General features: G+C 44.2%; 1 protein-coding gene across 5 annotated transcripts in view; it reads right to left on the reverse strand.

Moving 5' to 3' along the window:
• HERC3 (HECT and RLD domain containing E3 ubiquitin protein ligase 3) overlaps positions 1-26,714 on the reverse strand; it is a 517,835-nt gene that overhangs the window by 66,059 nt on the left and 425,062 nt on the right. For all 5 annotated transcript variants that reach the window (XM_085635502.1, XM_085635530.1, XM_085635520.1 and 2 more), the window contains one exon: positions 5,859-5,925. In XM_085635502.1, the coding sequence (XP_085491628.1) occupies positions 5,859-5,925 (67 nt within the window). The remainder of the gene's footprint in view (positions 1-5,858; positions 5,926-26,714) is intronic.

The following is a 26,714-nucleotide window of genomic DNA, read 5'->3' on the forward strand; positions in this document are numbered from 1 at the left end:
GGGGGGGTGTAGGCAATGCCTTTGCTGTCTAAGCTGCAGTCCACCCACCAGATTTTGACTGTTCAGCTGTGTTGGCTAGGTTGATTTGCCAAATCTTCAGCAGCTGATTTGGTGAGAAAACAAACAAAACCAGCAGGTCCACCATGTCTTAGGGGCATGGCAGACAGGTGAGCATTTTCTTTCTCATGTCCTGTCAGAATCCCTTTCAGAGGGCCACAGGGCAAGCACGAGTTACACGGTACAACCATGGAGGTTGTGGCCTTTTATTCCTAATGACCCAGGGCAGACCTATTATGGGTCTTGAGTAACTGGGCCAATTACTAGCACTTATGCACTGGACTCTCTGTGGTGAGTGGGTCGAGCAGTCCAAGGCTTCTCATTGGGGACGGAGATTGGAAGGCAGAAGGCACGTAGGTCGTACAAGACCCACAACGGATTTTTAAAAACTGAAAGGATCACAGCGCTTGAAGTAAGAGCAAATTTACCCCAAGGCTCAATGGCCTGGCAATCAGACTTGCCCGCCATTGTGAAGGGCTGTGGTTAGCTGGCCTGGACGTGCATCAGCGGCCCAGTGGTGAGCAGAGGTCTGGATGGTGTGACTAGGCGGCAAACGTCCATGGTGCTCCTCCAGTCATGTGGTAGGTTTTCCTGAGCCTGGCGGCTGGTCTCAGGTGTTCCTGGGTTCTGGTGATAGAATCGGTGCTCTATCCTTCGGATCATCTGGAGATAGGCCTCTTCCCTACCGCACCACCCCCTGCTTCTGGCATGGGTTACAAAAAGCACGTTCCCAGTAATGGCTTCTTTGGGTTGACAGCCCTTTTTCTATTACCAGTGTTACCAGTGCTGTACCAGAGCATTACCCCTTATCTTTACTACGACCCCCACCTGGCATAATGGTGCGGCTAACAGCACACTCAGTGTGAGGGCTCCTTCGTGTCTCTACATTGAATGGGTGACGGACCGCTTCTTCAACGCAGCGATGTACCACAACTGCCCATATCTTCACCAAGGCCCCCACCTGGCACGGGTGGTTGTGACAGCACACACAAGTCCGCTGCCCATTTGGGACACAACATTGCAGAGGCGACAACCCACTTCTTCACCACAGCTCTGTACCAGGGTGACGGACCTTGTCTTCACTACGGCCCCCTCCTGCAATAGGGGGTGGAAAACAGCAGCACTCGGACTGACTGCCCGATCGCTGCAATGGTCCTCAAAGTGGGCTCATAATCGTATGCTCTGCTTTGGACTAAAGTACATCTTTCTCTTTAAACCGTCCAGACTACAGTGACATACTCAGATCATAATATTTGCAGTGCCACACAAGTTGGATTATGGAAGACATTTCCCAATACTTTCAGGGATGCAAGGTTCTTACTGAGGCTGTAGACCACCTTCCAGAACTGAACTCTTAAATATAGTGGATGGACACAGCGCACACACCCCACCTCATATGATAACAATTTAATATTCCTTGGCCTTCCCTGGCACAAACGTTGACTACTTGCAGGCTCAATGGCTGACATGGTGGATCTTCCACAAACCAGTTGAGTAACTACAAAGTAATCCTGCTTTTCTATTTTGCATTTGTGCATACAATCCAAGCACACAAAATGAGCTGCACTTGATTGCCCAGGGAGGAAAGGATGAGCAGCAGCATGAACATGGGTGGGGGAAAGGAAAGGCAGTTACCAGCAAGGTCTTAATCTGTATTCTATTGTGAACCACCATTTTGAGGCAGCACATACACAACCAAGTGTACCCAAACACCTCTTGTACAAGACACTACTACACAAATCTGACTCTCAGCAGGGGTAGTTTGAGTAAAAAGAAGGGTTCGGTCATGAAAAACTGTATCGATATATTTAAGGGAATATCAGCAGGTAGCCTTCTCAAATGGATTAAAGGAACAATGTCATACCCCTAGATGTATAATTTGCTGCCAATAATGGCCAGTCTACCATGCTTAAAGGATTTACATTTAGGGTGCACCTCCATTGGAAGCAGAATAGAGCACCCAACCAAACTCAGGAAACTATTGACTTGAGTCTTCCAAGAAGGAAAAAGTATCTATCAAAAATAATGCCATTTGGAGCAGGACATTGAAGGAACATTGTCTCATTGACTTACAGCTCTAAAGTCCTCACTTACAGAAGAATTATGTACAATCATAAGAAGGAAAATTATCAAATTCACAGGAAACCTATGAATTAGACCTGAGAATAGGCTTTATTACCGGGAAAAGATAAAGAACAGTTCTTATCACCATTACCAGTTTAAAGTCCCTGGATGCCTCAGCCAAACAGAAAAAGAAAAAGTATGAATCCAAAGCAAAATACATACAGGATGACAGAGTAAGACACTATCAAAAGGATGCACAAAAAAATGATTCCTTCTGAATTCATGCTACCAATGGCTATCTGCAAGACACCACCCGGCTGCCTTATTTGGTCAGGAAGGTAAAAAAGGATAGCACATGTCTGGGGTACATGAAAGGCATTACACAAATTGTTGAGGTGCTCAATTAAATAATGAATCTACAGCACTTGTTCTTATATAGCATTGGGTAGAACGATTCTCAAAAAGCGGTGAATATAAATGCTTACCCCGGTGAGCCCTCAATGAGCCCTCAATGGCCATAGGCTAACTCCTCAAAATCCAAGAGGCAAAGCACAGCTGGAAAAGGATTAAAACTCAGCATCAGAAAATAAGGAAACCCGAAACTGTTGAGCCATTCAAGAGGCAACATATTAGTATGTCCCTCGTGGCTCTTTTGCATATTTGTATGCTTGTAGATGAGTGATACTAAGAGGAAGGTGTAAAGAAATCAGGCTTTGGAGGCAAATGTATCTATCCTCCAGGTCTACCACTGCTTCAGTAGAGTATCTGCAGAGGGCCAAATGTACTACCAATTTACACACTAAAGAGTTAGAAGTTATTATAATCCCTGGATCCAGGGAAAGTAAGAGGTCTTCAACATGATGAAAGAATGGGTATGATCAATGTTCCTTGTACAGCTTGTTCCTATTTTGAGTCCCACATAAAGGGAAAATTCACTACTGTCTCACACTAACAGGTGCTCATTCAGAACCACAAGAGATCTTTAGACCAATGCTCCTCTGAAGCCACCAACTGGTGGCTAGAAAGCAGGAACAAACATGGAATCCTTCTTGACGGAGAAAAGGGAAAGGAGGAAAGAACAAGTAAAATGTGCAGAAAAGCAAAGATAAATGTAGCTACTGTGGCAGGGATAGAATGTACTTTTCTATGTGGATGCCGTCTAAAAGAATCATGTAGAAGAGCAAAGATGTTTGGTAATATAAAAAGTATGCTGTAGTGCAATGGGAGGGACACACCAGTTGTTTAGGTTGGGAATCAATGAGAATACTCCAAAAACTCAAAAGTGCAAGAGAATACAATGACATTAGGAAATGTGCTGGAAGTATGATGTAATGGATGAAGCTAAATCCTGGCCTAGCCTGGACCAGTATTGGAACGTAATATCCAAACCCTATTGACCGGAAACTGTATTTTCAATTCAGAGTGGGCTCTCTGTCGTTAAAATAATACACTGCAAAATGGGCTATAACATGCAACAGCAAATGCCCCACTTGCGAGGATATGGAAGAATCTTACACCCACATACCGTTTGTCTGCCCAGCTTATGCTGGCCTCCGTAAAGCGTGGCTTGAGCCAATCTGTAGGAATCTGGGTACTAGAAAGAGTAGCAATGCACTGAGAATATTGCGCACTAACTCATCGCCTTGTAATGCAATTGCAGTAGCCACATTTTTGAGCTGGATGTGGGTTATCAGATCGCGTACATCCCCAGCAATCAGACAAACCCTTAATTTTATCTGTGATTGAGTTATCGCCATACTACTAACGAGTATATAAAGTATCTGCTGCTATTCTTACTTGTTATTGTTTTATCATTTGTTATTATATGTATCTGTCTTTTTTTTAACCGTATCCTATATGAACCAGTTCTTGATCACGATTGTTCATATATAATACCAATATTTTTATACTTTTATTATTGCTTAGTTATATGGCAATAAATATTCTTTTTTTTTGTAGACTTTCTTTCATGAAATATGCTGTCTAATAAAGCTTTTTGGATTGGATTGGTATTGGAAGAGTGTTGCTTCAGCTGCAAAGCTTAGAAACATTGTGTGAAGATATTAGACGGGAATAAACAAATAGTCATCCTTCAGATTTAAGGATTAAGACTATTTATACAGCTTCAAGTCAATCTGTTGCTAAGCTCACCATGTTGAAAGACAAATAAGGGAGGAAGGAGTGGTGTTTCAGAGTTATACAGACTCCTTACTTACTTAATAGTGCAAACTCGACCTGAAGGTATCAGAGCGCTTTACATCATTGGCAGAGAAATAGTTACCCGTGTCACATATTGGTAAATACAAGTACATGAAGTAGAAAAACACATAGCAATTGTACACGCATAGGTATATTAAAAACAGTTGTAGATGCACAAGTTACATAAGGAGTAAATGCAGCCACATGGGAAATCACATATATATCACAACAGTGTGTACGCTGGCCAGCATGATATATAGGCGATACAGCTCAGAAATAGCTACAATAGGGTGTGTCTACTTAGATAGCCATATGTACATAAGCTAGCAGTGTTGCTGTAAAAATACACAAAGTATGCAGGCATAAAATAGCATATGGACATATTATAACAGTGTAGACAAGTGAACGGGCATTATACCAAAGCCATGAAGCGGCGTGGGGTTCCTTTTCATACTCCCAGATTAAGGTGAGTCCCACATCTCATTAAGGCGAGGGGGGTGTGGCAGTCCCTTGTTTGCTAAGTATCAGGGGCAGACCCACAACACTCAGGAGGCACAGGAGGTCAGTTGGGCAAGCCACTCCTGGATCACATTTGAGTCCCACATACAGTGGCAGTCCTTTGTGGAGACTAAGGTCGGAGGAGCATGCCTTTTTTTGCTTTACAGTCGCTCCTACCTTGTATTTTTACTTCAGAGCGATCAAGCCAAGAACCAGGGTAGGCAGAGGTGTGTGGCTCCAGGCTCTCCACCCGACATCATGGCTGCCTCACTCTCACCATCCCTGGGCAAGCAAATTACAAGCTAGTAGGTGAGCGGAGAGGCAGCTTCAGAGTGCCCTAGCAGCTTCTCCGGTAGGGAACGAGGTGTACAGGATATCAGGGCTGAAGGCCGGCTGCAGGCACCCAGCAGTCGGCGAAGGAGGGCATCAGTGGGCTCACCCTGCTTCAATATGGCTGCTTTGCTCTTTCACTCTCTGGCAGGTTGCCAGGGAGTAGTAGATCAGAAAAGGCACTGAGCCTCTGCAATTCGATCCGGCTCAAAAGAATTCCTGCTTTTCTGAGATGGGCAGGCATATCTTGATGGCAGGAGAGGCGGCCATTTGCAGGCACATCTCCAAACACCCAACGAGATTTGCACCAACAGTGATCCCTAGCCCGGGGGAACTTCCCGGGCTTCTTCCTTTTTGTTTCTCGCCTCTGCATGGTGTTTGTAGCGATCAGCATTGTGTTGCATTGCATATGCCGAGGGGTGATTGGTTGAAGGGAGGGCTTCCCGGGAGCCCGGGAGCTCCCAACAGGAGCTCCTTAGCAGTCGGCCATTTAGAGATACTTCATTACTAATTAGAAATTTAGATGGATGCATCCAAGCCAAATTGATTTTCTTTGAATTCCTAAATGGAGTGGCTACACAAAACCTACTGGAGCAGACCTCCATGGAAGCTTCAGATGCAAACAGTACATGCGACAGTAAAAAAGCAAAGGCAGCCGAGTGTGAACTAAAGTTAACCAATTTCAAGCTTGAATTAAGATTTATTCTTACTGTGAAGTTAAGACAGAACACCTCTTCTAAATCATCATGGGGGTAATCCAAAAGCTGCTGAAGACTCCTACAGAGAAAAAAGATAAAACAAACTGTCAGGAATGTGTACAGCGGAACAACTTTAATAGCTATGGCTTTGTGAAAACTGCTGTCTGTATGCTTAAGCCAACTGCTAAACAGCTAGCTTGAAATAGCGAATTATGCCCGGATCAAACACTGACCAAAGTGTGAGGAAATCTGACAGAAAATTGAAACACTTGGAAGATACTGGCAGGTTCCAAAGTAACTGCAAGGTGTGACTGTTGGTTTCATCAGATCGATAGAATGTATGTTGGCTCTGCAAATTTCCTAGCCTGAAACCCTGGTGAGTATAATGTGCCTTATTATTCCAGATAGACAGATGGCAAATACAAAGGCATTATTCATTTAAAAGGGGTCATTAAACCAACAAAAAAGATGGGTAATAAGCATCCCATCAGAGATACAATGTTAAAATAGTTAGGAAGCAATTATGTACATTTTTGTTAACTAATATAATAAAATTTAATATAATATATACCCACACAAACTGAGTATACAGATAATCTCACAGTATTCATTTCATAATGATTATGTCATGAACATATTTATAGTAAAATATAATGGTAACTGTGTTGCACAAAGTTAAATGAGAAAATGTGTCTGAACGCATCTGAACTCTAGGAACAAAAGCCCTCATCACTGAGGACAACTGTGCCATTCTCCCCTGAAAGTGTGTAACTTCAGTGGATATGTCGTTTGGAGCCCAACGGAAGTGCTTCTTGTGTTTGCTGGGATGAGTGTGCACCCAAAATGCATGCCTCAGAAAGTAACAAGTTGCTATTGCCTGAAGGCTGGGATGTGGGAGAGACCAAATGACTGTCAGCTGAGACACAAATGTTGGTCTCAAGCTCACGAGGCCACTGGAACCAAGCTATACCTGGCGGATGAGCCCTAATCAGGGTGAAACCGGTCCTGGTTTACTTGTGTTCTTAATTCGGGAGGACCTGCCTTGGCAGTTTAGACTGGAGTGTTCCCACTGGATCAGGGTCATGGCTGATTTTTACACGGATGGGTCTAAACCGAGGTGGCATGGTGGGTGAAAAATGATGGACTGGGATACAGTCAAGAGCGATTGCAAGTGTCTAAGATTAATTCAAGCATACCATCCATCACCTTGTTGTAATTGAAGCCCTAATTGCAGCAGGTATGCCCAGACGTGGGTCCAGGGCTCGCTCTGTGACATTTGAACCAGGCTATAGCTAGCTGATGAGCCCTATTCAGGGCCAAACCGGTTTGTATTGCTTGTGTTCCAGTGCAGGGATCTGGCCTGGCTGTTTGGGCTGGACTGTTTCCACCGGAGCAGTTTCAAGACTGATTTTCCGAAGACTGTGTCCAAAAGGAGGTTGCATGGTGGGGGAAAAACGATGGACGGAGATGCGGCCCTGAGTGTCTGCTAGTGGCTGAGAAATATTCAAGCATGCCATGCATCACCTTGTTGTTGCTGTAGCGGACACCCTAATGAGAGGCACAGGCCTTTTCACCTTCCCACTGTTGTGGAGGTTACAGTTAGTCTCCATTTTAGTTTTCCTGTTTTAACGTGGCATCTTTTTCTGATGGTGGTCTGCACGTTTTCCCCTAGTATGAGGAAGTGCCACACACGCATTTGCTCCTGGTAGATATTGTCACCCTGTAGTCTACACAATTAGTTCCAGGGTCACACATATGTCCTTGTTTTATTTTTGTGCTCGTAGAAGATGACTCTTGAATGAATGAATAAAACATTTCTTAAGCGCGTAGCTACCCGAGGGCATCCCAGCGCTAATAGCAGCACAAACAGTGAGAACCACTAAGCAACATTAAGGAAAAAGCCATGTTTTGAGGAATTTCCGAAAAGCCAAATAGTTGGATTCAAGACGAATGTGGAGGGGGAGGGTATTCCATAAACTGGCAGCGTTCTAGGAGAACAGACGGCCCCCACTTCTTGCCTTTTTAATTCTAGGAACTACGGCGAGACAGCAATTGTCGAGCGCAAGCCCCTGTTCGAACAGTGGGTCGAGATAGACCAGTTGATAGGCAGTCCCTTCCCTGCTAATGCCTTGTGTGCAATACAGAGAGCCTTGAACTTAATTCTCTCCTGTATGGGGAGCCAGTGGACGGTGGAAAGAGCTGGTTTCACTGATTGGCGATTCGGAATCCGCAGGAGCATACGCGCTGCGCAGTTTTGCACAGTTTGTAACTTGGTGATGGTAGCTCCTAAGTAGAGAGCGTTCGCATAGTCAAGGTGAGAGCGAATTAATGCCTGGACCATAAGTCTTCTGGCAAGAAAAAGTAGAAGAGGGAGAATTTTTCGCAGCATCCTAAGGATTACATAACAACAAGCTGCCCCTTTCAAGTCTTGCTGCTTAAAATTCAGGTTGCGATCAAGACAAACGCCCAGACTTTTAATCTGGTTCTTAGGAGTAGGAGCTGGACCACCAAGACAGACTGGCCATAACATTCCTACGTTAAAAGTAAGAGAGTTACCTAGGAGCATCAGTCAAGTCTTGTCTCCATTCAGTTTCAGGTATGAATGCTCCATCCACTTTGCAACCTTCTCCAAACAAGGACCTAGACCAGGCGAAGAATTATCGGAGTGATTAAGGGCAACAACAAGTTGTGTGTCGTCAGCGTAGGTGACAATCTGGACCCCAAACAGCCTCACTATCTCCGCTAGCGGGCTCATGTAAACATTAAACAAAGTGGGGCTCAGAGATGACCTCTGTGGGACACCACAACTAAGAGACATATGTTTCGTAATAGCGTCTCCTTCAAAAACCTGGAATGACCTATCTTCCAGAAAGGATTGCAGCCACTTTAAGGCCCCCCCCAGTCAACCACCTCTAAGTCCCTGAACCAAAGTGTGGTGGTTAACAGTGTCGAAGGCTGCACTGAGATCCAAGAGGATGATGGCTGCCGAACCTCCTCCATCTAAGATTTTCTTGGACTCTTCAACTACTGCTAGGAGGGCAGTTTCAGTACCCGGTTGGGGTCGAAATCAAGTCTGTGAGGGGTGAAGGTGACTATGAGACTCCAAAAATGGAGAAAGCTGAATTGACATGCTTCTCAGCGATCATACTGATCCCTGGCAGAAGTTAAATGGGACGATAGTTCTCCAGAAGATCAGGATAAAGACTAGTTTTTTTTTTAGCAGCGTCTTCACCATGGCACATTTCTATGGGGAATGGACCACTCCAGTCAAGATCGAGGCATTAATCAGCTCCAATATCACTGGGGAGACTGTTTCAAGAACTTGGTTCTGAATAATAGGGGTGCTGAGTCTCTAGGCGAGCCAGATTTTACCCGAGCTCAAATACATCGTAGTGATTCTGGGTTCATAGGAGAAATTTCCTCCAGAAAGTGCTCACTGAACTGAGGCACGCTGTCTAAAGATAATGAGTTCCTCTGGCCAACCGCCTTGGGGAAGGAGGTATAAATGTCTTGTATTTAATTTAAAAAAACTCTGCCAGTTTATTGAAACGAGAGGAAGCATCACCAGAAATAAAAGGAGGTGGAGATGGTTTAAGGAGCTTTTTTGCAATGCAAAAGATTTCGCGAGGAGATTTAGATGCCAAAGTAATTCTATCTTCATAATATGAGGCTAGAGCAGATTTAATTTCTCCTTTATACATTTTAATGGCTACCCTGTATTTCAATTTATTGACAGGGGAAAAATCCTTTCTCCATATTCCTTTCAATCTTTTACAGATTTGTTTAATCTCACAGAGCTTAGAGGAGTACCATGCTGTTCTGTTAGTTCTGACAGTGTTATGAATCCACTTTTTAGGGAGGACCTGGTCTAGCGATGACTCAATCCAGAGGAGTTGGCCTAACGGCTAGGGCGGTCGACCTCGAATCTGGTTAACTGGGTTTGAGTCTCGGCAATGACGCTGAAAATCCTGTGATTCTGGGCAAATCTCTAAATCTCCCCGTGCCAGTAAACAACGTTTACCACAAAACTTTTTCCTCGCAGGGAATTACAACGTGGTCGTTACAACGACCGCGTTGTAATTCCGCATACCATTACTCCTCCGCAAGTCGGAACAACGACTTGCGGATGGGGAGAGAAGGTGTTGGATTTAAAATCCAACACCTTCCCTAATGTCCACGCAGACTGGAGTTGGAATAGTAAATTAGACTATTCCAATATCCAGCATCCCCCCTCCGCAAGTCGTTACGACTTGCGGGGCAATGGTTTGCAGAATTACAACACAGTTGTTGTAACAACCGCGTTGTAATTTCCTGCGGGGAAAAAGTCTGCGGGCTAACGAGACCTATTCCCCCGTGCCTACCAAAAATGAATGTGCCCTCATGTAATGCAACTGGTGCTATGTAAAGCGCTCTGATACACGATTCGGGTCAAGTTCGCGCTATATAAATCTCTGTCAAATAAAAAAAAATCATAAAAAATCATTGACGCTAGTAGGATTGGGGGTCAGGTGTCGGTCTGGTGTTTTCCAGGGTTGAAACCCAATATTCCAGTGGAAGGTTGCACCATAAACGTGTGTCTTCTAGCCGTCCTGGCCAGCAGAGGTGACCAGGTAAAAGGGATCAGAAAATGGTCGGACCAAGGCACTGGCGTAGGGTCATTTACCAGTAGTTCATCAATATTAGAGAAAATGGGTTCAAGTAAATGGCCTTTCAAATGGGTGGGACCAATAACTGCTGAAAAGCTGCAAGGTCATTAACCAACTCGTAGGCGGCCAAGTGCGAGGGCTCATCAAAATGGAGATTAAAATCGCCTAATAGTGTGAAGTTGGAGGGGGAACTGGCTAAGTTGGCTGCCATTTCAGGGAGGGATTTACAGAATTGTCCATAGGCACCCGGGAGCAGATAAATTAAAATTCCTGAGAAAGTACAAGTAGGTGAGAATCCAATAACAAATGAGAGGGTCTCACAATCAGGTAGAGGGCCTACAGAAATGCGGCAATTACGTTCGATTTTATATACGATAGCAATGCCGCCACCTTTACCCAAATCCCGATCATGTCTCTGAATGAGATACCCAGGGGGGAGGGGCTGAACAAGATTAGGGTCAGCTTCGCTATTGAGCCTAGTCTCAATTAAGAACAAAGCTTCCGGGCGCTCTTCTTCTAATAATACAAAGATTTCTGCCGAGTGTTTGGGAATTGACCTGCAGTTAAGCAGGAACATTTTAAGCAATTCCTGGGAAGGCTGGACAGCTTGAGGTTTGAAAAACAACAGGCAGGATTTAAAAAAAGGACAGTGGGAGCAATGAAGGTCATTGCTAATGAGATAAATAGAATGTAGACACTTATTAGTTATCCCTCTACTATTTCGGAGCTGGTCCGATGTGTATGCATACTTAGCCGTAGAAAAACAGCAGGGGTTGTTGCCCCTGGCCCCGGTCGGGCATGGACAGGCACAGATGGGCTTGCGCCTTTGGCGCGCTCGCTGCAAGTGTCTGCTGCGCGGTCGTGTCATCGGGCCCCTTTATAGCGTGGGCATCAGCATCCAACTACTGGACCGCTGACCGAGAGAATCCAATTCCCTGTGCAAAATCGCAGAAGATTGCCCCCCGGAGCTTTAACACAGTTCCCATCAGTGTCAAAGATGCAATAAAGTGCCAAGTAAAGATAAAAACAAGTAAAACTATTAAAATGACCCCGAGCCTTAACACATGTCGTAGTTAATCAGAGTGTGCCGCTGCGCGGTCGCGTCATCAGGCCCTTTTATGACGCAGGTGTTAGCGTCAGCATCCAACTACTGGACCGCTAACTGAGAGAATCCAATTCCCTGTGCAAAATCGCAGAAGAATGCCCCCCGGAACTTTAACACAGCTCCCATCAGTGTCAAAGATTCAATAAATCTGCCAAGTGTAAGATAAAAACAAGTAAAACTATTAAAATGCCCCCGAGCCTTAACACAGCTCGTAGTTAATCAGAGTGTGCCGCTCTTTATCTCCAGACTAACTAAAGACATTGTTCTGTTTACTGGTCTCGCTACTGTGGGCTGGAGGGCACAACAGGGTAAAACTAGACATACTTAAACTGGATCTAGACTCAGGGGGACTGGGACTCTTAGATTTTAGACTCTACTATTTTGCTGGATTGTTACAACACACTGCACAATAGTGCGCGGTCGACCACAACATGGAAATAACATTGCTGGCCGACTGGGGCAATGGAGAGAATCTGCCTAGATATCAGATGATGGCCTCACGGCCCACCAGGGAATGCCCACACATAATCTGGCAAGCGTCGGCGGCCTGGGAGCAAGCTGTTGTCCGGGTTATCCGTAGAGCACCGTATACTAATTCACTCCCACTACAATGGCTGCAGGGCTTTCACCAGATCCAGTCAGTCATGGATATTACCAAGTGGTATGAAGGGGAATGCACGACAGCCAGAAATCTATACATGTACAGGTGATTCCTGTCCTTTGACGAGGCGAGGGAGTGGTTCTACAATCCTGAGGGACACTTCCTACAATATGCAAAGTTGTCATGCACGGACTGCGAGATATGGACCTCCTTCCCAAATAAGCCGGCGGAGTCTCACATACTGGTGCTACTACCCAATCCTGGGTCCAGCAGAGGGCTAATCTTGCGCATCTATAGAGCCCTAAAAGAGGACCGCACAGTTGAAACCTCCAAACCTAGATGGACAGCGGATCTACCAGTCCCACTTACTAAGGGCGAGTGGAAAAAAGCATTCGCACAGATACGGGAGGTAACCAGCAATGCTAGGTTCAAACTCACTCAGCTCTACTACTCACACCGCACATACCTGACACCCAAGAGGCACCCCTCACACTGTCCTAGATGTGGTACCGACCCCGCGATGTTCTACATATGACATGGTCCTGCACCTGCCTGCAGCAATACTGGCACAGATACTTCAGACGTGCCACTCAGCTACAGCGGTTTGCATAGAGGCCTCAATCAAGCATTGCCTGTTGAGAGTCCTCCCGACACCAATACAGGGAACATGCATAAAATACAAATTTGCTGTTTTGGGCCTAGTCCTGGTTAAGCAGCAATTGTCATAAATTGGACACCTACTGTCTCTGACAGTGGATAGATGGAGGGCGGACATGCGAGAATGGGAGGTGGCTGAGGAGGGTCGCCTGCATGCGGTACGCACAGGTGAGAATGCAGAACGTGATTTAGAGGAATGGGGGCACATGCTTGAAGAATTACAGCTACCCAGAGATCGGGGTGAGGGGGAGGAAGGCTCAACACAACAGTTACACCACACTCCTCATACACTGAATACAGCACCAGACAACACTCCTGGCTCTATCGTGCAGCATTGACTCACATTAGAGAGCAGTACAATTTGTCCCTCTGTTATCTATCAGATTAGTATTGATGAATGATTCACAAAACCTGCTCTAAGTGATATGTAGAAGCTATGTGAGAGGAGGTTCCATCGCTAATCGTTGCCAAGATGTAACTGTTCTTGCTTTCTGGTAATTAATTTTTGAGGGATCGTAGCAAAATGTTGCTGCATGTAGTCCTCGTAGGCGTGAATGATATCAGATCACCACATTGAGAATATAGCCACAAAGTGAAGAGCGCGGACGCTCCAATAGACTGTTGTGATATAAATTATTGTACAGCCCTTATGGAGCGACTAAAAAATGCTTATGATGACTATGTCCAGTGTTAACTGTGCAGCGTTGCAATAAAAAAAGTTTACAAAAAAAAAAAGACATTGTTCTGCACCTCTGGCACAGTACGATAGGTCTGGTGTTTTATTATTTAAACAGCGTTCATGCTGAATTCAGTGAGAGGCACTTCATGCCAAAGTTATCATTAAGCTGCTGTGACTTAGATGCAGCTCTGCAGTCACCGACCTTCATCCTGGGAAGGAAGATAGCCTTGCAAGAGAAGTGTGCAGCCCTGCACACTCAGATGGGGTGCATTCGTTAATGTATTGAGGTCGGCTTCCTGACACATTATACCAAGGTATGTGGTTAGATTATTTCAACCGGTCTGGCAGAAGGGTACTCTTGCTGTGCTCTTGCTAGTGTAGAGGTATTAGTGACAGATAGGAGCAATATTAGGAAAAATTAACATGGTTGAATTGTTTGTATTGTTTACAGTTCTAATAATGTTTATAAAAATGATGTGTTTCATCTGCTTAATACTCGCAGCTCATGTATTATTAAAAAGGATTAGATCTTTTAAATAAACATTTGAATATGTTCTCTAGTATCTTTTCTTTTTGACACCCTGGGCATGTAAAAGTATTAAATGAAAGGGTTGGAGCGGTTTCCACTAACTCCTTGGGAATCAGAGTGGTCACGTTCGAGGCTACCGACAACATCTATAACTCTGGAAGGTTAGGAGTTTAGATGTGGTACTGTGAGCTAGCCAAACCAACGTTTACTGATAAAGAATACACTCAGTCTCCATATTGTGAAGTTTTGTTGAACTAACACAGTCCTAATAACTTTGTGGGAACTGGATAAGAATGCACCACCAACATTCTAGGTTTGGTACTTATTTAATGGGTCTCTAGTGTAGGGTCTTGTGTGTGCGCCCAAGGCTCCTTTATCACCTTATTGCAGAGAAGACTGAGGTGATAAGAATGTACTGTCCTCAACTTTAAAAGGAAGCACCTATTTTTGTCAGTAGGTTGATCAAGCTTGATCTTTTAAAAGGACTGTCCGCTAAACTGTTTGCTTTTTTTTTTTATTCCATTCATTAAATATGGTGCAAGCAGTCATTATTGCTGTTAATTGTAAACAAGCGGTCACTAATCATTTGGCTAGGTATGAGCTCGCCAATGGTGGTGATGTTAACTTCGTGGTTGGGGCACATAAAGCGTATAAATGTGAAGTTTTTTTATTCCAGAGTTAATTTTCCAGCAGTCTATGCCAATTCACAAACATTTCCCACATACACTGAGGCTGCAGTTCTGGATGCATATAAACATTATGAATATTTAGAAATGCCATTAACTCACCAGGAACATCATAATTGGTTCTAAGGCGTCCTCCACATGCACTTCTAAATGTAAGACTGGGCCCTCTCAGTAATGAAGAGGCAACCTGGTCAGTCTTACCAGGCTATATGCCTTCCTTAACTGCATACAAATGCATTAAACCAGCAACAAATGCTTGCTCTCTTGAACCATTTGGTTAGGCTGTATCGACGTGTAGTGCATTATGCGTCCCTTAACTAGTGCCCCAGCCAGAACTCCTCAAGTTGCACAGTAAGCTGTGCCTGAAATGAGTGCAGTTACCATTAATGCCATTATGGGTAAAGTCCCTGCCAAACACAATGAAATTCTGTTTTGGATTGCACAAAAAACAAATCAGCTTGAAAGAGTGCTTCTCAATAAGGTACCCCAAGAGTTTTTTTTTATTCTCACTCTGCATCTTCCACTTGGTATGGTTCCCCCTGGTAAGGAGTGTAATTCATGGGGTGTACTGTATTTGCTGCCTTTTATACCATTATTCATGGTACTCCTTCAATTGCAGTTTTACCTGAAGTCCTCAAACAGATTCTGGTCGAACATGGAGCCGCCCCGGCTATAGATTTGGGGAATGAACCTCACTGGCAACTTGCCACTATGTGCTCAATTATTTTAAGTAATATAGAAAGGGAGGCAGCTTCTTTGCCGATACACCAACAGCTCACTTTAGTTTCCGCTGTAGATCAGAAACACGAGACACCTAAAATAATTTCTGAAACCTATAGGTTGTGAAAGTTTTGGAACCAGACCGTATAACCCACAACTTAAAGGCAAATCTGATGCCGATACTTCCAATATTTAGCACTCCGAGTGTCAGAAAAGTTTCAGCGCTCCGTCCATCATCTCCTTGTGTTTGCTTTGTTCGCCCTAAGTTGGCAGGGTATGCCCAGACGTGGGTCTCTTGCTCACTTTGCCACTGGATTCAAGTTAGCCTGACTGATGAGGGGTATTACGTTATGTGCATAGAGACAGAGTACAGCAAGAACAGCATCCTCTGCTAGGACACGCTGTAAGCAGCACATGATGATAATTCCTTGCGTAGTTAATGGCTATTCTGAAAACACTATCAATGAAGCGGTCTCTAGGGTAACACCTCAGAAACCCCACAGCAGTGTTCCCCACTGTATGATTTATGACAACAGACAGACAGAGACAAAACAGAAGACTGCTAAAAACTGGTTTTGTTACTTTGTTACTTGGCAGCTCTCACAACAGAACTGCCTGAAGACACACGCATCCATCCTTAGCATTTCAGAATTGTGTACGGTCGAATCCCCATCCTCCCTAATTGTGTGCTGCTAAGGCCTATATGGAAATTACAGGGAGTTTGACCCATCCATCTAGGAATACATGTTTTGCTTTCGCCTTGGCGCAAGCTTTGGCAGCTTGACCTAGCTATCCTCGAACTCTTAAGTGCACAAAAGCCTGGAACGTAGGTTTTGGGACACCAGTGGTAATGATAGCACTGGCATCTGTACTTCCAAGTAACCAATGACTCCCCTAGAGTGAAGGACTCACATGAGCAGCGTGCAAAAGGAAATATGATCATGCCTGTCTCAAATGAATTCGGACACACCACCCTATTGGCTAGGTTAGGTTACTTATCTCTTTCCTTGGAATTGCTTGTACAAGTGCTATAGTCATTGATTGATCAACTAATTTATGAAAAATAGACTGTAAAGGATAAATTGCTTCCATGTAATCCTAGTTCTCTTCCAGGGGAATCTTGATCATAGTCAGAAGCATGAAATAGCCATGACCACATTCACATAAAAAACAAAGGTTACAAGGGCGTTCTAGTCCGGCTCAGATTTCACTTGTACAATATTATAGAAATTCAGCAGTTATAGTTATCTGAGGTAACAATAACTTATGCCCCTGCAATGCACTGCTTATGACCTTACATGCTACATCACTCATGACCTGGTCAGTGATATCACTGATGACATCATCCACTGAACTTATTTCCTATGGAGTCTACTTGCTTGCGGTCCTTATCTGGAGGGACTGATGAGGAAGAGGTCACATAATGAGTCTTGTGAGCAGCAGCTATTATGGCTGAATCTGGCGAAGGATCAGCTGCTTTTAGAGATGCCGAAGTCAAGAAAAGTTGCATTGCTGGCTCCAAAGTTCCTGGAAACAAAGGTAATAATGATCTTTACACCTTCTAGGATGTAGAGTTTTGAAGATTACTGATGACAAGGTTGTAGGCGCAGGAATATCAATATTCAATTTTGATGCGCCTATTATCCGAACTTCATTGAATGTTGTAATGTCATCTATTTGGGACACTCTTACTGGTGGTGTGTCCGTTAAGGTAGGAGAGAAATCCCTCACTGAGGATCGAGAAGTGGAGGACCTGGAACAATGAGATCTTCTAGATCTGGAGGTAGATATGACTCTAGCAGACTTTGACCTTAAACTATGCCTTCAAGGAAACTTGGATCCGCGCTGGGACCTTGACGCAGCCACGCGTCTCTCTGGTAGTGTTGATGTAGAGTCCAGGGTGAATGCAGGGGGAGAAATATGTTTAGCCGATGGTGTACATGGGGTAACCCTAGATTGGGGGGGTACGTGTGTGAGTAGTCAGAGTCCAGACTTTGAGGTACAGGATCTAGCCACTTGCACACGCTTTCCAGCCAACGTGCAGAGAGTCGGTGGTGTCGCAGAAGGAGGTCTATCTGATGTACGTGACCTTGGTTCCACTGATTCAGATGGTAAAAGCTGTACCTCTGTTGACATCGAACGACTTCTTTACTTCGATCGCACTCAAGATGTAGCCTGTGCTTTCGCTGTTGACTGTTACCTTTCTGGCTGTTTCTGCGTCAACCGGCTTGTCTGGACTTCGATGAACACCGTGTATTCTTTAACGGCGTAACATCCATCAATGCCAACGGACATCTCGACATCGACAGACAATGTCTCTTGGGCGTCAACGTGTGTGTTGCAACTGCTGAGTGCCTCAATAGGGATCTTACAGCTGACGAGCGATTTGAAGGCATTGTAAGTCTCGACATCAACTGAAGATGTGGTTTGGACGTCAATGGAATCCTTGAGGGCAACGTGTGCCTCAACGGCGAGTATGTTCGGACGTCACTATTGATGTCGAATTTGACGGCAAATAAACATGTATTTTCTCAGATGTCGGCGTCCTACCTCTCAACGTCTATTGGGTTTGGCGTTCATGATGGCTCTCATGAGATCTTCTTCTGTGGGCTGTTTTTGGATAAGAGGAGTGCTCTTTGGAGGAATATTGAGGTCCCCAAGGCCTCCTGAAAATAATGTAATTCATCTCTCCTGGAATCTAAGCAGCCTTATTTTCTCTCTGTCTTTAAGGGTTCACCTGGACAGCTTCTGGAAATTAGGACAAGAGTCTGGACATAATATAGACTGAGTGAGGATCAGTCGGCACCTTCATGGAGTCTTAAGGTTAAAACTGAGATCTGGTAAGATCTTTACGCCTCTTTTATAAAGAAGCAAGAGCATAAATGATGAGGGCTTTGAAGGAGGCCTGGGATAAATTACAACAGGCAGCAGTACTAAAGAACAGCAGGGATATCTGGAAAGTAATGAATGCCCATATCCTAAAAGACGACACAAAGATTACCTTAGAAACGCATGTGACTGAGGACGCATGGGTGAAGCATTATGAGCAGGTCTTTGGTAAATCCGGGGGTAAAAGTATTTAACATCAGGTTTGCCCATAACTGCCATCAAAAATATTACCCCTTTTGGCTTGGAAAAAATGACATCTGCCTTGAACCAGTTTAGCAAATCGAAAGCTGCTGGACCGGCTGGGGTCCAGAGCGACTTCTTCCTAGATAATCAGGAGTTGTGGGTCCCTCTACTTCAAATTTTCTTAATGCTATAATCCAAACAGGGGTCCCACATTCCTGGAAAAAGACAGTATTAATTCCAAATTATAAAAAGGGGGATTAACCATCCAAATAATTTATAGGCCGATATCATTATTAGATAACATGGCGAACCTAATGGGCCAATTACTCCTAAATAGGTTAGAGATCTGGGCCTCAGAAAGAAATATATATATTCCTGACCAATATGGTTTTAGAAAAGGGAAAGGCACAATCGACTAGTGCCTCAATCTAAACCTGCTAATTACAAAGTATACTGCAGCAAAGAATGGCCATCTTTATATGACCTTCATGCATTTATCGGCCGCTTTTGCTTGTGTAGTCCACTCAAAGCTATGGCAAATAATGGAGGGCATGGGAATTGAGAGATCAATAATTAATTTTATATGCGAGATGTATTCCCATGCAATAGCCTCTGTCCATTATGGGAGAGAGGGAGAATGCACAAGATATTTTGGAATTACCCGAGGTGTTAGATAGGGCTTGCCCCTTTTCTATTTGTATTATACACCAATGCTGTGGAATTGGCCTTAACAGGGTCTACCACAGATGTCCCCTTTATTAAGTCATCCCCCATCACCGATACTCCTCTATGAAGAGTATGCAGTGCTGCTGGCACGGACTGGCAATGCGCTGCAGAGGCTCAGAGGAGTACCGAAAATTTATGATTAACTTGGACTTGCGGGTAAACAAATCCAAGTCTTTCGTACTGGTGGCAGGAGTGAGGCAGAGGAAATTGCCAAGAATGCAGATAGAAGGGAGAAGACTGGGGATGGTGGACACCTTCTCCTATTCAGGGGTCTTATTTGATAGTAAAAATGTGGAAAGATATGGTGGCTAACAGAGGACTTTTAATAGAAAAAAAAGTATTGGGCCCTTTTTAGATTTATTTAAAAAAACTTGGATCCAAACCAGTTGGTATAATAAAAAAGATATTACGAAGCAAAAACGATATCTGTTGCCACGTATGGGGGAGCAGTATGGGGCATGTACGATATATCAATCTTACAATGAATAGAGGATAGCTTTCTGAAACGATTGGTAGGTCTTCCGAAATCCTGCTCCACCTATAATTGCCACTGTGAGCTGGATGTTCCTTACTTAACAGACCAGGTCTGTATGGCTCCAATTTTGTTGTGGCATTCAGTCTGGAGGAAAGAATCGTTAAAACTGACTAAAGATATGTTGATGGACTGCTTGAAGTTAGATGGGGTAGGCAAGATAAAGTGGCCTGAATATATTAAGAGCACCTTGCATTTAATTGGTTTACTTCAACGGTTTGGGGATCCGTCTATATGCTTGACAGTCTCAAGGAAGGATCTAAAGGGGACAACTATTAGACAAACTGGAAAGAGATAGATGGGAGTTAAACATAAACAGGTATATGGTTATACAATACCAATTAGCCCCTAGCATAGACAAAACTGTAACCTCATATCAGTCCTTTGTTACGAATCCATAACACAGATATGTATTATTAAGGTTTCGACTAAAATATATTCTGCTTATGCTAGGATATCCTTCCAATACTTCTATTGATGCCCTCCCAGTCTGCCCCTGTGAATGAATGAATATATTTATAAAGCGCTACATTCACTCCAAGGAGCATATTGGCGCTAGCGGGAAGACTTCATGAGGTCTGAAGAGTACAGCAGCGGGGAGTCAAATTAAAAAAGAGGATCAGATGAGAGAAAGCACCATGTTGTCAGGGGCAGTGAAAATCCATGTTTTTAACAGTTTCCTGAACAAAGGTTCTGATTGTGACAATCTCATCTGGAGCGGCAAGGTGTTCCAGGCTTTGGTACCTAGTAAAGCTATGTTTTTTCCCCCTTTAGTTTTCAGGCGATAGCTGGGGGCTGCTAGAAAGTTACCTGAAGATGACCGCAAGAGACGTTGTGTGGAATAGGGGCGTATTCTGGATCGGAGATATGTCGGCCCTAATGCATTTATGGCTTTATATGTGATTGTTAAGACTTTAAACAGGATCCTTTTATGAATTGGAAGCCAGTGCAGGCGTTGGGGTGTTGCCGCTGAAGGGGATCCTCTAGGAAGCCGGAGCACCAACCTGGCTGCTGCATTCTGGACTACCTGAAGCTTTTTCAAAAGAGCCTTGTTTACTCCTTGTTTACTCCTGCATACAGGCTGTTACAGTAGTTCCAACAAAACTAGTGCCACAGCTACTGCCTTCCTAGCGTTCATGGCAAGTAAGTCTATGAACTTTCTCAAAATCTTTATGGTATGGAAACACTTACCCGCCACTGCAAGTGCTTGCCAGTGGAAAGATAAAGTGGGATCAAACTTAATCCCCAAGTTCCGTACTGTATCTGCAGTATTTGGCGGTGGAACCATATTTGCAGGCCCCCACTGACTGGGCGTGAAGGGATTGGCTTTCCCGAACAGCATGATTTCTGTTTTTTGACTGCTACACTTCAGATGATTCTGTTGCATCCAGTTCATAACTGCCGTTAGGCAGTGATGGAATTTCTCTTCCGCCCCGGTGGAGTTTTTGTCTAAGGTAAGAATACTCTGTCATCTGCGTATGTAATGGCTTCAACATCAAAAGAGTCCATTAAACCAAGCAGTGGGGTCATATAGAGGTTGAATAACGTCGGGCTTAAGCTCGAGCCCTGTGGCACCCCTGCTGATAGCTTCTTTTCTGTGGACTTGTGACATCCAAGGGTGACTATGTTTTGTCTGTTTACTAAAAAAGAAGAAAAACAGAATCAGTACTGCATCCTTGCCTGGGTCTAGGGAATTTTTTTTAGAGATTTCGTAGTATGAAGCAGTACTGATTCTGTTGAATGTCCAGGTCTAAACCCAGATTGTTTTGGATGTAAAATGTTTTCTTTCTGCAAGAAATCGTTTAGTTGCTTGTTAGCCAACTTCTCCACTATTTTACTCAGCCATGGTAACAATGAGATTGGTCTGAGATTGGAGCGGGTAGTAGGGTCTGCTTTTTTTTTTTTTGCAGGGGTTTTACTGCCGCAATCTTCCAATTATCTGGAATGCTAGAGGATTCAAAAGAAGAGTTGATTATTTTATTTATGGTCGGATTTAGAATGTCCACGAGTGCATGTAGTACTCTTGGAGGGCAGGGATCAAAGGGATAACCTGAGTTACAGGAGAGAATGGCTTGCCTAGACTGTTCCATACTGATCTCTTGAAAACAGGGGAATTCTCCCTTAGTCCCTAATGGTGTTGGCTTATTACCCGAAGGAGTAATCTCAATAAAATCCTTCCTCAGGTCAATAATTGTATTCTCAAAAAATTCAGCAATTTGATCGCATAAACCTTGCGAAGGCTGGATTTCCTGGTCTAGTATTTTTGGGTTCATGTAGGATTTCACAATGTTAAAAATTATTTTCTGATTCGCTGCTGCCTGGTTAATTTGGTTAGAGTAGTATGCCTTCTTTTCCACTTGTGATGCACATACACCCAATGCAATCTCCACTTTATATTTTTCTTTAAGATGTATATCAAGGAAAGAAACCGATCTATCTTCCCGCTTATGCACAGCCTTGATTTTAGACAATGTCGCCCAGCACTTTATCTACAGCTCTTGACTGACCCCTTGCATGTTATTGTCTAGCATCGTTCCTCTGGTCCGTTATTAGAAAGAGGAGACTTTACACCTAGATTTGGAATATCAGGAAATGAAGGGTTAGAGTGGTTTATACGAGTATACACACATATGAACTTGTTTTTGTTTTTAAAGCTGATTATTTTTTTAATCTTTGAAACTTATACATACATGAATTATATATAGCTATTTGTATTTTTATTCTATCTTGATTTTAAAACATGAGGACTAATTGTATGTAGAATACTTTTTATGCCGTTGTTTTATCGGCGAAATAGTTTTGTTGATGATGGTAAATTTATGTCAACTGTTGCCATCATCTCAGTAACGTACCATAGTTGGAACCTCAAATCCTTAATCAAGAAAAATTCAAAGTAATAAAAAAAATGGCCACAACCTATCCTACAGGTGCAGTCAGTCATGTCATCTGACCACAACATGGTTTAAAACAAAAGATTTCAAAAATATGGGCCGGGACGTTGACAACTACAGATAAGAGTTGGAAGAGAGACTAGAACGTGCATACTTCACTCACTAGGAGTCAATTACAAAGCCAAAAAAGACTGAGAGGATTTTGTTAGCAAAGAGTCTAAAGGCTATGTAATGACAGGAACACTGTAATAAGGCCAATTTAAACTTCTACTTTTTGTCATATGTTTACCACTTTCTATTAGAGTAGAGTTTTAGACACATACAGAAGTGTTACCATTGTGTCCACTTCCTATATAGGCTGACTTATTTTCATTATTTATGTTATGGTCTGGCAACATGGCCAACTGTACACATTGAGATGAGCTCAGAGAGTCTATAAGATTCTGACAGGATCATGTGCACATCGACACACTAAACACCTGATTATATTTGCCTCCCTCACAGCAGCAAAGATTTCAACACTGTGAACGAGAGATCAGCTAGATCACACAGCTGAGCCTAGCTGCCACTTCCCCTGGGCGGGGAGGCACAGTGCAGGGGTTTGACAGGCAGATGCAGCCTCCCTAGAGCTTCAGACGCGCTTGGTGTCCTGGAAGGCCCGCTACTGTAGGGGAGCCTACCTAATGGAGGAGGGTGTACAGCAACTGGTTCTTCCCCTCGCTGCTCTCCACTTCACCCCGACTGATAGCAGATGCTGCACAGCGGATTGGAGGCTTGGGCTTCCCTGGAGATGGAGTGGCCTGCCACCGCGGGGAGGCCTGCAAGACGAGGGGCTACTGCCTCTTCTCCCCAATAATCCTTTCTCTACTAGATTGGGGATGCTAAAACCCTTGGGTGTGGGCACACATCCTAGCACCTCAATGAGAGGCTATCTGAAACCATCGAAGGAGCCCGAGGGTGGTTGGCCCTAGTGATAGAGGTGGTAGTGTGGGGGTTGAGGCCTGCGGTGCAGGCGACAGGTCGGTCGGGCACAGGTGGGGGGATTGGGTGTACTGTGGGATCCCCCCGGCACCCTGGGTGTGAGCTGCTGTGGAGAGGTCAGGGCCCTGGAGGTTAGAGGCCTAAGGAGAGAGGAGCAGCAGAGCTTTGATCAGAGCCTTGCAAAAGTTACAAGGACACCCATAACGTTTGGGCTGAGCCGCAGCCCGTGCCCCCACTGCTGGCTCCTTCTTCTGCCCTGAATTGTCTTTGAACTGCACTTGGTGGGGACCTTGAGGGCTGCTGTGCCAGGGCCTGATAACATTAGAGGGTACAGTATTGCTGTAGTCCCCGCAACAAATATTCATTGCCCTCCAATGAAGGACTATACAATCTGGTACTTGTTATGCCCCCTTTCTAGAGCCCCCATGGATTGGGGTGCGGCGTCGCTACTGGGAGGTCTCTTTGACCATGGCCCTTCTTTTCTCTGCCTGCCTTTTGTGGCCATGGAAGGAGCCAGCCACCCCGACCTGTACAGCAGACTTGCATTAACCACCAGTATATTGGGGCTACCCGTCGTGGAAAGGCAGAAGATGCTCCAGAGAATGGTGCCGAATTGTCAGAGGCACTGGAACCTGTGTTCAGATATTAGGCATTGAGGTTTCCCGCAGCACATTAGAAAATAAGATAGACACGCTGTCTGTTGAGATGAACCTCATTAGACCCGACCTCAGCAAGGTCGGCGAGAGATCGCTAAAGGAAAAGGAGATACAGTGCCTGACATATGAGGTGGCGAACCTCAAAGCCAAAACCCACGAGTGCTGTCCGTGCCCTGTGTCATGAATACATATTGGAGAACCTAAAGGGCAGATCTATCAAGAGTAATATCTGTTTTGTCAGATTCGCCGAGCGCTTGGAAGGATCGACTCCTAGACTCTTCCTGCATAGTATTACTTAGTGGATTGTGTATAGGTCACAGTCCAACTGGATTTCTAATTTGTATTGGAGTATTAAAATAAGTTGCACCAAATGCTTATGAATCTTACTCATGCAGCTCTGGGGGAGGGGATAGTGACAGTTGAACCATGAGCAGACTAGAGAAAAAGTGGTATTTCATATTTGCACTTGCCTCACAAATTGTGTTGCACATTAGAAAGGGTGGTAAAACGTTTAAGGATTTAGGTTTCTGTCTTTCCATGTTTTGTCACATCCAATGGGCTATAGTTGTACAAGTTAAACAACCTGGGTAAAAGCTTCACTGCCCTGGTTGTGATACTAAAAGGTGAAAATTAACACATCTATGGTTCTTGAAGACTAGTTATGCAATCTCCAAGCTCTTCTTATTTAAAGTAAATAAAGTTCACTTTTAGCACTACTTTAAGGCTGTAAGGGGGCACATGAAATTGTGATTCAAAGTATATGTGCCTCAATTCAGGATATGACTGTGTAAGAACTGTTAAAATGGGAAGAGCCTAAATGCACAGTACTGCAGTCCCGAGGACCCACAGGCAGGATTCATTTAGCACAGGTTTTGGAATGAGCACACATGGATTAGTCAATAGTGCTGGAGGCAAAATCCTAAATCCTTGCAAGAAGCTTGTTAAAACAAGCATTGGCATAGCCAATAGGTCTCGCTTTTGGGACCTTATAAGTGTTTAGCCATGCAACAGTTGATGTTGTTGCACCAAGGATATTGTGCTGCATAACTAAATACTTATAAGGTCCCAGAAGCGAGACCTATTGGCTATGACAATGCTTGTTTTTTATAGGCGCCAGGCGAGGTTAAAACAGATTACCCAGAATCATAGAATGTCAGAGCTAACACGGACACTCGAAACCGGCTCCCCTGCTCCAAAGTCGGCAGACCAGGCCATTACGGCACAACCGAAAATTTAGCCGCCCACAATTATTTATTTTATACTCAAAGAGAACTATGCAGGCTTTGACTAGTCTATTTACTACAACAAAGCGTAGATAACTCTGCAAACCCCTGGCTCCCCAAGCCGGTTTTGCAGGTTGGACATGTACTTTCACTTTTCAGCTTTCTATCTTTTGATCGTAGTGGTAGGTGACCACGTGCAGAAAAGGGTGAGAGGAAAAGGTGACTGCTGCCCTGGGTGTGCCGCACTGCTGTCCTACTCCAGGTGTCTTTGGGTGCGCCCTAGGCAGAGTGAGGGGGCAAATGTAACGGCCGTCATCGGGTTAGTGAAGTCTCACCCCATCATAAACGTGTGAGCGTGTATGCTGGTAAGGTAGATTGGCGGGTCAATTAATCTACAGCAAGCGACCCGACTGGGCAGGCGCGGTATTATTCTGTCGAAGAACGAATGTTATTGAGCGTGGAGAACTACAGCACATGTTTTTGTATAGCGCCGCAAAGCCAGTATGCGCACGATAAAAGGCACAGCGCTGCAAAATAGTACGCTTAGGTAAAAGACCGCATCGCTAACAATCTCGCAGGCAGAGAAATAGAAAAAAACAAGTTAACTTAAATGTCTCGATTTACTGAAACGGATACCAAAATTAACACTGTATTGTATTAAAGGTGATCACGTGCATATGTTCTTGCAATAACATTTGACACAGTACTGAATCAAATCTATTGGTTTCATCTCCTCAACACGAAAACGTTTCCCACATAAGCTAAAGACAACTCACTTCAAGCCACAAACCAGCACAGTGTAGCATGCTACTCATGTGTGTAGGCACCTAGGTGCTCCACAAAGATATAAGTACTATATAAATTGTACAATACAATCTGCTGTGTCAAGCAGGCATAAACAAGCTTTAAAAAGTTAATTTGGCAGCACCATCATAGCTGTGAAGAAAGTTGTGTTAAATATGTCTGCTGTACAAATAGGGGGGTTGAGATTTTTCTTTCGGTGCCATGTTCAACCACGGAGCCATAAGGCTGAGATGGGTCCGCTGGTCAAGCGGAGGACTGTGACAGACAACCCACATGATAAGCTGAGGTCAACCATCTGGTGAAAGTCTCTGAAGTATCAAAGTGAAACAAGCGCGCGCGCCTCACGCCAAAGGAGGAGGC

This window comes from Triturus cristatus, chromosome 2_1 (genome assembly GCF_964204655.1).
Source record: "Triturus cristatus chromosome 2_1, aTriCri1.1, whole genome shotgun sequence".
NCBI classification, from domain to species: Eukaryota; Metazoa; Chordata; class Amphibia; order Caudata; family Salamandridae; genus Triturus; species Triturus cristatus.